This window comes from Gambusia affinis, linkage group LG14, assembly GCF_019740435.1.
Source record: "Gambusia affinis linkage group LG14, SWU_Gaff_1.0, whole genome shotgun sequence".
Lineage (NCBI taxonomy): Eukaryota > Metazoa > Chordata > Actinopteri > Cyprinodontiformes > Poeciliidae > Gambusia > Gambusia affinis.
Window position 1 is genome coordinate 7732152 of NC_057881.1, and position 12682 is coordinate 7744833.

Genomic DNA, 12682 nt, shown 5'->3' on the forward strand with positions numbered 1-12682 from the left:
GCGAGCCGCGGTGTGTGTGACGTCGCTGCTGCCTGAGTAACACGAAGCTTTATTGATCGCTGCAGGGGAATTCCTGTGGTTCACCTCCGTTGGGACTGGGGACGCCTCTGAGCGGAACCAGGATGGGAGAATCTACAGACTGGCTGGAGGACATTTCAGCAGGGCAGACGTTCGCTGGCGGACGGAGACTGAATGGGAGTCTGCTGCCGTGTCCCAGAGTTTTACTCACCTCAAATCAGGAGATAAACGGGTTAAGCAAGAGTGGATTTTCACTCTGAACTCCGTCTAAATGTGGTTCCCATATCCATCTGCCGAAGTCAGAGCACTGCAAGAAACTCTCCCAACTGTAATTAGGACTATTTTGCTCAGCTATTTTTGGGACAATTAATCAATTGTTCTGACGATTAATCGATTAATGTGATTTTTAAAAACTGGCATGTTCTGCATATTTTTCATCTAATCACAAATACAAATAAGCAAATAACTCGATTCCTTTTTTAAAATAACCAAAATAAACATTTTATTCCCTAAAATTCAACAACATAGCTCGGTAGCAAACAACGCATCAGCAGCTAAAACAATCCCTCCAACACCAACGTGTAAAAAAGTTTTTTCTCCTTTCTGCTCTGTTAATTATGTTGTTTATTATTAATTGGATTGCATAAAGAGATTTTTTTTAACTGAATTTAAACTGGGTGTAACTAAAACTACGTCATTTTGGTAGTTTTGGGTAGAACATTTTTACAGACAGAAGATTTTTATTCATCTTAAATGCAAAATGCATATATTTTTTGCACATTTTGGTGTTTTGTTCTTTCTGCAAATGGCATTTGTTTGAGTCTCTATGGTCCAATTAACGATTAATCAATTATTAAATATAAATCAGCGATTATTTAAATAAGTGATTAATCATGATTGATCGTTCCAGCATAACTATTTCTATAAGCATTATTGTTTCAGATAATGTTTTCTTCACTAATCCATCCATCCATTCATGTTTTCTTTGTCTGATCTGAAATCTGCAACAAAAAATGTAAAAACATGATTAATCTCTAAGGCTGGAATGTTTTCACAGCGTTTTACATCTCAAGCAACTGAAACAGAGAATAAAGGAACAAATTAAGGTGGATTTAATTCTATATCTTTAAAAAAAACATAATACTGCTGAAAAAATTGTAAAGCAATAAAAAAAACTACATGAACTAAACAATTATGGGAAAGAAACACAAAAAGACTCAGAAGAAGCGTAAAGTACCTGTTTGCCCAGGGGAAACTAAACTATATGGCCTCAATAATGCCGAGGATCTGCTACAGTTAATACCAAAAACCCTTCTGACGACTAAAGAGCAAAATAATTTATAAAACAATTAACACAAAAACCCTGAGAAGGAACAAAACCAGGAACACAGAACCCCAGACATTTAGCTTTCATTTAGTCAAAACTCAGAGCAGACAAACGTTTTTGCAGCCAGATAAATAAGAAAGTAGTTCTTTGTTTTTCTGTTTAAGTCGTCTGGGTCGGCCTGACCCACCGGACAAACTCAGACGTATTTGTTCAATCAAGAACAGCACGACCCTGCTGTCTGACTTTAACTAACAGCACTTTGTCATGGTCTGCGTCTCCATATCGTTTCTCACCAGCGTTCTGTGTGACTGTAAACGTGTGTGTGGGTGTGTGTGTTTTTGATTAAATATTAATGAATCCTGCTGTGGTAATTCAGTGAATCAGTTGACCTGCAGGTTGCTGCGTCGCTGTCTGAGTCATCTAAAACATGACATGACCACAGCTGGGGGCGTGACCTCTGCCCCCGACTGGAAAACGTCCTCGGACGCCGTGATTGGATCGTTTCCCGTCTGAAATGCGGCGGCTGCGGCGCCGCTGTGATAATTGGAAAATATTTTATCTCCTCGTTTGCCCTTTGCGGCTCTTTAACATTGAATCAACTGGTAACAAGGTGACATTTTCTGGCCGTCGGCCACATAAATGCCACGTGTTTCGTGGTTTAAATCCCAAGGTTTGTTCCTCTGAGGGTAAAACAGGAATAAACTCTTAAACATGCACAGAAAGGAAATCAGGGTTTCTGACTAGAGTTTTATTTCATTGTGACTTTTAGTTTGTCTAACTCAGCTAGTCTTAATTAGTTTTTAGAGTGTATTTGCTAGATTTTATTTGCTAAATATTTTCACTTTTGCTATTTTCTACTATTTTTTTTTAGAGATAGTTTTGATTTAGCTACTTTTTATTAATAGTTAAATATTGTATCATTTTTGCTAGTTTTATTAGTTAAGTATTGTTGTTAGTAGTTACAGTCATAGTTTTAGTTTTTTCATACTTTGGTTAATTTTTTGGTGCACAATTCATAAAGGTCAAAGTAGAGTGATTATGCTTACATTGATTGGTTTATAAATACTCAACAGAAGGTTCAATAAAAAAAATTTAATTATTGAGTCTGGAGTTTTCTCCCGTCGTGTGAAGTTGGGAGAAACGCAGCGCTGTAATTCACATCGGTTCGAAAGGCAGATAAATAGAATCCTACTCATAAAAACAAAGGATAATATATCTACAATTTAAATGTGTTTTAGTTATTTTGATAAAAGTGATATAGTTTAGTTTTAGTTAACTATAGTAACTTTACAGTAGAAAAAAAATAATTTTTCCGTCTTTTTCAGATCATCGTTCTGTGGAACTGCGACAAGCCGCTCCCAGCCAAACACCGCTGGCCCGCCACCTCGGTGCCCGTCATCGTGATCGAGGGAGAGAACAAGGTCAACACACACACACACTCTCAGATGCCTCACAGGTGTGATTCCTATCATTTCTAATTGCATATTCCCAAACGGTAAACCTACTGTATCCTTATTCACTCTGGGAGTTAATGAGTTTCGATTTGTGCCGCTCTGATCCCATTAAAGGACAGTTTTAGCTTTAATTCAGCCTCAGTAATGAGAGTTTTCCACTCTGGATGACTGGAGCCAAATCCCTCCTGCGTGTTGGACCCAAGGATCAGAACCACAAAGCATTTATTTGCTTTTGTTTCACATTTTTTACCTTAATTGTGATCTAAATTATAATTAAGAATCAACTTTAGTTTGTTTTAGCTTCAACAAAACTGGTATTTAATTTTAAAATCCCTAAAATTAAAGAATCAGCAGAAAACTCATCTGTAGTTGTCTAACAAAAATGATCTCCAGTATCTAACAAAATCAAACTCAGCAGAACATCTGTTTGACAAATTATTCTTGTTACTGGTCACTTTAACATTATTTTTACTATTCAATAAGCTGATATTGAATAATTATTATCATTGAATGATATTTAAATAGTACATATTATTATTTATTATGTTATTTATTGTTTTTTTATTATTCTGTGTTTACTGAGTTGAGCGAAAACAATATTAAACCAAATTATTGTTTTACAGTGGTAAACCTTTCTGGATATTTCCTGCTTAATTATAGTTCAAAGCTTTATGGAAGTTTTATTTTTTGTCATTTTAGACATTTACATTAAAAAAGTATTCAAAATAAAAATTTTCATTTTTAGATTTAGAAAATAGTTTAAATAAGTAAAATAAAACTAAAATCTTAAAAAAAAAATTTAAAAAAAATGTTTTTCTTAGTTGTTTTTTTTTTTTAAATCAAAAATATTCAGATTTTTCTTGTTTTATAAACCTTTAATTTCTTAGGTTTTGTTATATTTATGCTTGAAATAAAAGTTGAATTGTTTTAAAGTTTTTTTTCTACATCTTTACCAGGATTTTCTTCAGAGCGTATGATTTCAAAAAACCTTAATCTCTGCAGAGTTTCATCAGTAAACAGTCAGAGTGGCTGCAGTTCTTCTTCATTTTGTTTTTTAACTATAAAACATGTTTGTAGAATGAGATTACCTGGACAACATGTTTTTCTTTCCCACTTTTGTTTATAACCCTTCATCTACTGAGGAATTGCTCAGTTTGTTGAATTATAGATGTCGATGCTTCAGACTCACCTGAGTGGAAGTGGTTTCCTCTCCGCTGTCAGTCAGCCGGCGGCGGCAGCCGGGTTTGTGGTTTTCCTCCCCCGCCCCTGTGATTCTGAGTGGTTTCTTCCAAGCTGTCAGTCATAACGGGAGGCCTCAGCGTCTGAAAAAGTGAGCAGAACGGGCCCAGCGTTCTGCCCGCCTGCGTATGTGTGTGTGTGTGTGTGTGTGTGTGTGTGTGTGTGCCAGGCGGCCTGTGGTTTGTTGTGATTGTGGTGTTTCTGTGTTTACTGCGGCGAGCCAAGCTGTGTTCTTCACCCCACAGAGGGAGACGCAGGCAGGGCTTTATTTTCTCCCTCCCTTCTTTATCCTGCAATTTCCTTATTTCCTCGTCTTCCTCATAGACGCAATCTTCATCGTTTATCATCATTTCTAATTTATTAGCAGAACAAAACGGTCGGTCTGGTCCAGATCAGACCGCCATGCTTTTATACCCAAAGTGTCCAAGTTGTACCAAACCGTATCGCTGCAGCCGTTTGACCGAACAGGGAGGTAGTGGGACGGTTTTAGCCAAAATAATGCCGAACTAGATTAGGTGATCTTTCTGCTTTCTGCTGGCCAGGAGACTCTTTCCTTATAGATGGAAGAATCCACATCCAGCATACAGACGCCGGTTAACCAAGGATGTCTGTTTCATTCATTTGGAGAAGATTAGACACTGCAAAAATATAAAACCTTACCAATTATTTTTGGTCTAGTTTCTAGTGCAGATATCTCAATATACTTGAGGACAAAACTAATATAAAAGTGACGTTTTATCAACATATAGGTGCTGGTTTTAAGTCAATAATTCCTTAATATTCATTAAAAAGTTCTAGTTACGTTGGCAGATTATTTAACTTGTAAGACTGTTTCCCCACGTTTTAGGTTAATTTATCTGCCAATGGAACGAGTACATTTTCATCAATATTAGTATGAGCAATAATAATAATAATAACAATGATAATGAATTTTATTTGTCAGGGCCCAAGGACACTTTACAACATTAAAAACAAACGGTAGAAAGTGGCTACAAGGACACAAAATAACTAAAAAAGATTAAAGCTAACTTGAACAGATGAGTTTTTAGTTCTGCTTTGAAGGAAAGAAGAGAGTCAATAAAGGAGTTATTTACTTAAAATAAGCCTCTATGTCTGGCTAAAATGTTACTTTAAGTTAGTTTGTCTTATTTGTGTTTTTATGTTTGATTTGATGTAAAGCACTTTGAAATGCCTTGCTGCTGAAATGTGCTGTACAAATAAAGTTTGATTTGATTTGATTTGAAATGTTCTAAGATGTTTGCACCAGAAATTAAACCCAAATCTCTTTTTAAGATTTTGTGTTTTTGCAGTGCAGTCAGAAGATCTGTTTAAAAAATGGCAGCCATTTATATGTTATATTTGAAGGAATTTCAGCAGATAGAACCGTGTTGGTTGTGTTAGGAGGGATTTTTGTGGTTTGTGTCTTTATTTATTGTTTTGTGATGTTAAATAAAAAAAACAATAAAAAGTGCTTGATTCAAAGCTACCAGAATTGCACAAAAATTTCAAAATTTGCACAGAAACATAACGATTAAACCCTACGTAACCTCCTTAGACAGTTTATCGGCTAAAAAGTGAGTTTTACTTTAAATGTAACTTCCTGAAACCCTAATCGGCCAAATATACGACCCCCACTTGTTGCTAAGTGTCTGGTCCGCTGGTCCTCCCTGTCCTCTCTCCTCCTCCGCTGAGAAGCCGGATCGCTGCAGGCGGACTCCCGCTGAGAAGTCTCCCATTCCTGGAGAGCAGCACAAGCCCCGGGCTAATCCATCTCACTTCTAACGTTACAAACATCAGCCTCTCATCCTGCCTTTGTCTCTCTCCCTTGCTTGTCTAGCTGTCACTCTCCTGTCTCCTCATCTCTTGTTTTCTTCTTCTCTGTGTGGAAAAACAAGAGGCAAAGCTAGAGAAGGGATTGTTTGGTTTCCTCTCTTTGTGGCCACAGGATGAAGTGAGACTGAGGGCGAAGAGCTTCTCACGTTTCCTCTGAACTCTGGTTTTCCCTCTTCGTCTGTCGCTCACACGCTAGAAATACGAGCAACACTTGAAGTGATGAGTCTGGATGCTTACATGAGAGCAAGCTGGAGTTAAATCAATGTTTTCCATAGACTCATCAACTCAATATGAGGAAAGGAAATCCCTTTTCCTTCCTCATACACTGCAAAAACACAAAATCTTACCGAGTAGTTTTTGTCTAGATTCTAGTGCAGATATCTTAGAACACTGGAAATTAGGCAAAACCAACCCAAACATAACTTTCAACAAGAAATAGAATCTTGTCAATAATTCTTTAATATTGATGAGAAACTATCAGTTCCAGTGGCTGCAGATTATTTCACTTGTAATAAAACATTTTCTCCATGATTTTAGTGAAATAATTTTCCAATGGCACTGGTAGTTTTTCATCAATAATTAAACAAGCTCTTATATCGTACTAAGAAATTACTTGTAAATTAGTTTTTTCTTATTTTGAAGTGTATCAAGACATTAGTAGAAACTGGAGCTAAAATACTTGGTAAGTTCTTGTGTTTTTTCAGTGTACTAAAGGGATTGTCTGGCTGCATTAATTATTGATCTCAATGAGTTGGTTTAACAGGGTTCTGGTTGGTTTCTGGTTGGTAGCAGTGAAGCTTCCTGCTGGTGGCGCTGCAGCCGGCGTGTTGTTGCTGCGTGTTGCCGCCCTCAGCTGCATCGGTGATTAACACCTGCAGAGGGTGAGGTCACTCCCAGAGCGCAGGTGTTTCTGGAGGAAACGGGTCAGCATGGAGGATGGACTGTACATGACAGCAGGTGGTGTTTTCCTTTAAAAGGCCAGACCTTTAGAAGCTGCTGAGCACTGGATCAGAGGTGAGGGAGACTTTAACTAGACCACAAATTTAAATGTTTCCCAGATTCGGACGAGGAAATACCTTCATCTCCAGAATTTATGCTTACATTCAGCTTCTTATACATCCAACCATCCATTCATCCAACCAACCATTCCCCCATCCATTTTTCCATCCCTCCATCTTTCCATCCAACCAACTGTGCATCATCCATCCTTCATTTTTGCAGTTTTTTCTGCTTCTATACTTAAAAAAATTATCACTCTGAAAAAAGAACACATAAACACACACCGATCAATCGATTAAACATCATGGTTTAAGGATTCTGATCTTTGATTTTAGAATGGAAGACGTGACAGAACCATATGTGTGTGTGTGTGTGTGTGTGTGTGTGTGGGTTTAAACACATTAAACCCATGTGTTTAATTGGTGTGAAGCTGTGGGAGTTGCAGCTCACATCCGGTTCAAATCTCCATCAAGAATCTGTTGTTTCTTTTCTCCTCCTTTCATCACTGCAACTATTTCAATCTAAATATCCTCAAGATGTTGCTCCACTCCTCCATCACTTTCTCCACTTCCTGTGAATATTCAGCAGCTGTCATGTATAATACAGGCCGGCTTCTTCTGCTGCAAAATGTACGCAGTCTGCTTTCAAACGGGCGTGGAGGAGAAGAGTAAATTTGTGCCACATGTATAACACAAGACTTGCAGCATGTATCTGTGTCTGTGTCTATGTTTTTATTGATTTAAAGGAGAAAAGAAGCGCCTGCAGCAGTAATGGAAACTTGTTTCAGCACTATATCACTGCTGAAAACGACAGGCCGCGCCCTGCAGGAAGGAGCAGGAGATTTGCTTTTCCCTCCCATCTTTCCTAGCCGCTATTTGTTGTTGTCATGGCCTGTTGTCTCCCTGAATCCTGTGAATGTGTGAGGTGCCATTAAAAATGCATGCCTTAGATATTGGGAGCTAAAGAGTGAGGGGATTTATTTTTTAATTCATCTCGGGGTGAATTTTTCTGTCCAGATTGAAGGGAGGCGGCGGATCCATGCATGTTTAAAAATCATATTTTGTACAGTTTTATTCTTCCATTTGGTTCTCAGTTGCTTTTAAAAACAATCCAAGCGCTTACAAGAAGACATCCTGACAGTTTTTGCCAATAAGTTTAAACGTTTTTTGATGGGTTTTGATTAGCAATTTCAAAAGCCTTCCAAATGTTAAGAGGTAGCGGCACTGTACTGTTACCTAGCAACCCCAGCAGAGTTCCACCACATTTGATCCGCTGGTTTTACCTCTGTGGGCTGTACAATGGCTGCTGGAAAAGACGAGTATATAGTTGTTGACTTGTCATCCAGAAACTACTTGATTCATTCCTGTTGGTTGTGCAGGAAGCTCCACTTCTGCTTTTCAAAGATGTACGGTTGTACAATTGCCAATCTACTTTTCAGCTATTTTCTTGTGAGTTGTATTTATTTGGAAAAAAGTGACAGGAGGCCCTAAAACATCTTATTGTGAAAGGAGCTCATAATGGGCTGAACTGTCCAGACTAACATCTGAGAATAATTTTGTGCAAAAATGTGTAATGAACATGTTTTGAATAGACCATAGATCTAACCTGTTTTGAGGAAGCATAGTGGGTCACATTTAAAGCTAAATCCACCGTTTTTCTTTAAACGAGAAATCTACTTTTATTCCAAGCAGCTCTGACTCACATTTTCTAACTTGAGTCAGGAAAGTAAATTATCCTTTTTCTTCCTAGATTCTTTCAGCTCTAATTCAACTTCTGACTTTGTTCTTGTTCCGTTAATGTCTTTGGAGAGGAGTAACTGTCTGATAACCATCTGGATGCTACCTGTCCATCTCAATGACTGCTGAGTCAGCAGAGCTGCAGCCATATTTCTGTCGGGACCTGATAACCATCTGACATGCGTCTGCTGGCTTTAACTTGTTTATGGTTTGTTTTACTCTAGATCCATGCATAGCCTGCAGCTCCGTCTGCATGCATGACCTCAGTCACTGAGAGCAGTGAAACCTCTACATCAGTCTGTAGTTGAATCCCAGGAATGCTGGCCGGAAAATCCTTTGTTTTACCTTTTTATGTTGCATTAGTGCATCCAAACAATTAATACTTATTAATGGTTTATTAGATTAAAATTAATTCTTGTCAGTTAACCAGTAACGTTTGCTTATGCCTTTTTCAGTGTTGTAGTTTGGTCTCCAACCAGCAGAGGGCACCGCGGGTCATCTTAAGTGGGTCAAGGTGATAAGGAAACAAAAGTGGCAGTGCTATGCCAGAACAGGAAAGAGAAACAGTCTAAAGAGAGTCCAGGTTGTGATGAAAAATTTATTTCACGTGATTCTGTTTATAAATATAAACACTCGATAAGAAGTTTCTATTTTGTTATATTTTAAAAATTATTTAAGTTTAATAATGTGAGGAAACCACAATTTTATCTTTTACTCGGTCACTATTTAAAACTGCTGACACAAAATAATGTTACAATTTGAGCAGATCAATAAGATTGACTCATTAATCAATAATTTGCATCCCTCTATGAACATTGTTGTCGATTTATTTTTAATACTCCAGCCGCTGCCACTCCTGCACCAGGCTAAATAAAAAAAACACTCCATCTTGTTTAGTCGCCACTCGACCCAAATAAGCAGAAGACGAGTGGAAGAGCTGCCAGCTGAGTTTGTTTGAATCAACAGGAAGTTCTTTTACTGCTAACAAGCTCTTACAATAACTTGCACTCTTCTGAAAGGTTTTTATGGAAACGTATTAGCATTACGCTGCTGTAAATTCACTGTGAACTGCCATTTGTCTTAGGTACAGATGAGTTGAGTCATTTGTAGATGTAGAAATCTGGAATAAACTCGTTGGATCCCAGAGTATTCTCCGCTCCAATTTAGGTTTTGTTAGCATTGCTGTCTTGCTAGATGACTGTTTGTCATTTTCTCAGTGATGTCACTACTGTGTCTCCAAAATGTTTCTGTAATCAGTTCTATCTATTATGACCTGAACACAACTCTTTCCTCAAACCTCCTGTAAACATCTCTGTTCCACGTTTCCTTTGTGAAATGAATAAGATAAATTCTTATACAAAAATGCATCATTCTGTGAATGTGCTTTTGTTTTCTACACTTCCTCAGGAAAATTTATCTGGTTTCTCTTTACTCTTTCAGTCTCTTTGAGGCTCGTAACCAAATAATCATTTATCAGCCCGGTTCTCCAGCTGCTCTGGCTTGTTTGTCACTCTGGGTTCTGTTTCTCCTCCCTGCAGGTCATGAGCAGCCGCTTCCTGCCGTACGAGTCCATCGTGACCGACGCTGTCCTCAGCCTGGACGAAGACACCGTGTTGTCCACCACAGAGGTGACTCCTCACGTTACACCACATCTTTCTGTTAGGCTACCTGCAGATCAAACGCCTTTTTTATGTTTCCTTCAACATGTTAGGGTAGATGTATACAAAACATGTTCATTACACTTAGATTTTAGTTTGTTCAGTTCTGCCATTTGTGAGCTCAATTCATAAAGAGTTGTTTTAAGGCGTCTTGTCACTTTAAATCCAAATAAGATGATTCTGGCCACGCCCCCAAGTCAACGTTTACTCTCAGCAAACAGATGTGCAATTATACAACCGTACATCTTTAAAAGGATTAAGCCAGCATGAGTACAGCAACAACAAATAAATCACATGTGCTGTTTAGTTAGCTTCATGTGAAGACAGTACATACAAAAAGATCATATTCTGAATCTATTTATTGTATTTCTATTTAATTTTATCTGTAGGTACTTTATTAATATACAGTGGTTTATATTTTTTTGATATTTTTATATTAGTGGTGTATATTTTGTTACTGTGACTATTCAGGTGATCAAATTGTTCTGGACCTCAACCTGGGTTGCTAGGTGAGGGACACGTTGGATGCTGATTTGTGACTTAGGCTTTTGAAATGACTCATTTTCCAGACACCAACTTTAACTTTTTGCCAAAAGACAGCAGTGTGGTTTTCTTAAGTGCTTGGCTGGTTTTAGAATCGGTTGAGACCCAAATGGGAGTATAAAACATTTTCAAAATGTGAGTTTTGCCTAATAATTAATCTTTATTCTGGTTTTATTTATACATTTCTCATCTTACTTTCAATTCTGTTCAGTCTATTGGAAACCCATCTGAGCTTGTCCCCTCGCCTAATTGGGAGCAGCAGTGATCTTTTTTTTTGTTTGTTTCTGTTTGTTCCGCATGCTGTCGGGATCATTCCTGGGTTTGGTGTTTGTGTTTGTGTGTGTTTTTGTTGTTTTGTGCTCTTTTCTTGTTTTTTTTGGTTTTTAAACCGGGGACGAGTTCTGGCGCAGCACCATGGGAAGCCAGATGCTGCTTTGAAGAGCGTAGAATTAGATCTCGTAAAAAGGCTGTTGGTGCGGATCAAGATGGCAGAGCCGAGGGAGCCAGGAATCCATCACCCAAAACTAATTCCACCTGTGTTCCTCCCATGAAGATAGCTGAGCACAAACTGTTCTCCGTGGGTTTTAGAAGTCGCAGCTTTAATGTCAGCTCAGAGGAAAACTTTTTCTTCACTGCGACGCTTTTGCGCTTTCATGTAGACAGTCTTTCTTTTTATCCTCCTGTTTACTCCAGAGTTTTATGTGAGGTGCAGTGGAGGGGACGGGGTCCATTTTTGCTTTTGTTTCACAAAGATAACTTCAGTAATCAAATTTATTATGGGAGAAAACCAATCCAAACCTATAAATGAGAAAGAATATTTGCCCCCCATAATGACAGGAACTAACATCATCACTTTGGAGATTGTTGTCCCACTTTTCTTTGGTTATGATGGACTAAATTCGCCTTAAAAAGTCAGAAATGTTTTTTAAAGAAATAAAAGTCTTAACCACTTTATCCATGAGGTTTTTTATCTTCACAAACTTCATTAAGTGATTCAGTCCTCCTAACCGTTTGTTTACCTGAACAGTGTTTTTCCCGTTTCCTAGCAACAACGGGTGACTCGATTTACCACGAACTTTCCTACAAGCTTTAATTTGCGTTTAATATGTATCGCTTTGTGTTTTACTTCTTGAATCAGATCATTGAAATTAAGTAATTTCTACTGTGGATAGTTAACTAAATGCTTCAAACCACAGTTCATACGGCTGCTTGAAATCCTTGAATTTCAATTAAGTGTTTTCAAGTTTTGGAAAGTCCTGGATTTCCATATAAAGTCATTGAAAGTGCTTTATTTTTGAACTTCACAGTTTTGTAATAAAGTTTAATTTAATGTTTCAATAAAAGCCTAAATTTCAAAAGCCTTATTCACAAGTGAAGCCAGTTATTTTTATACACAAATAAAAAAGACACACAAAACTTTTTCTGTTTTTTTTCTCAGTCTGAAGTAAAATCAGACTAAACGTCTTCTCATTTAGGTTTGTTGGAATTACAAAAATTATTTCTATTTGGTATATTCCAAAACACCTACCAAAAACATTTTTTAGAGATTTGTTTTGTAACTCGAAGTATTTAATTTGAGGATTAAGATTATTTACCCACAATTTGCTTGGATTGTTTCAATGTAATGAACATTTATTATCCTGATGACTCAATAACTTATTGTTCCGTGTAACTGAAAAAAAAGTTGGCTTATATGTTATGTTATTGAAATTGTATTGTTATATTTGTGTTTTTCTCAGAGCAGTCGGCACATATAATGTGTGACAGACATTACAAAACACAGGTTTAATTTACCTACAATGTTGAATACTTAACTAATACATTATATAATAGAGAATTGAAATGGTTTTTTAATTAATTTGTAGAGTGTGGCCC

At 37.4% G+C, this 12682-nt stretch overlaps 1 protein-coding gene across 1 annotated transcript in view; it reads left to right on the plus strand.

The window, feature by feature from the left end:
* ext1b (exostosin glycosyltransferase 1b) overlaps window positions 1-12682 on the plus strand; it is a 158451-nt gene that overhangs the window by 135337 nt on the left and 10432 nt on the right. Inside the window, exons 7-8 of the mRNA XM_044139032.1 lie at window positions 2671-2766; window positions 10145-10234. Of these exons, the coding sequence (XP_043994967.1) occupies window positions 2671-2766; window positions 10145-10234 (186 nt within the window). The remainder of the gene's footprint in view (window positions 1-2670; window positions 2767-10144; window positions 10235-12682) is intronic.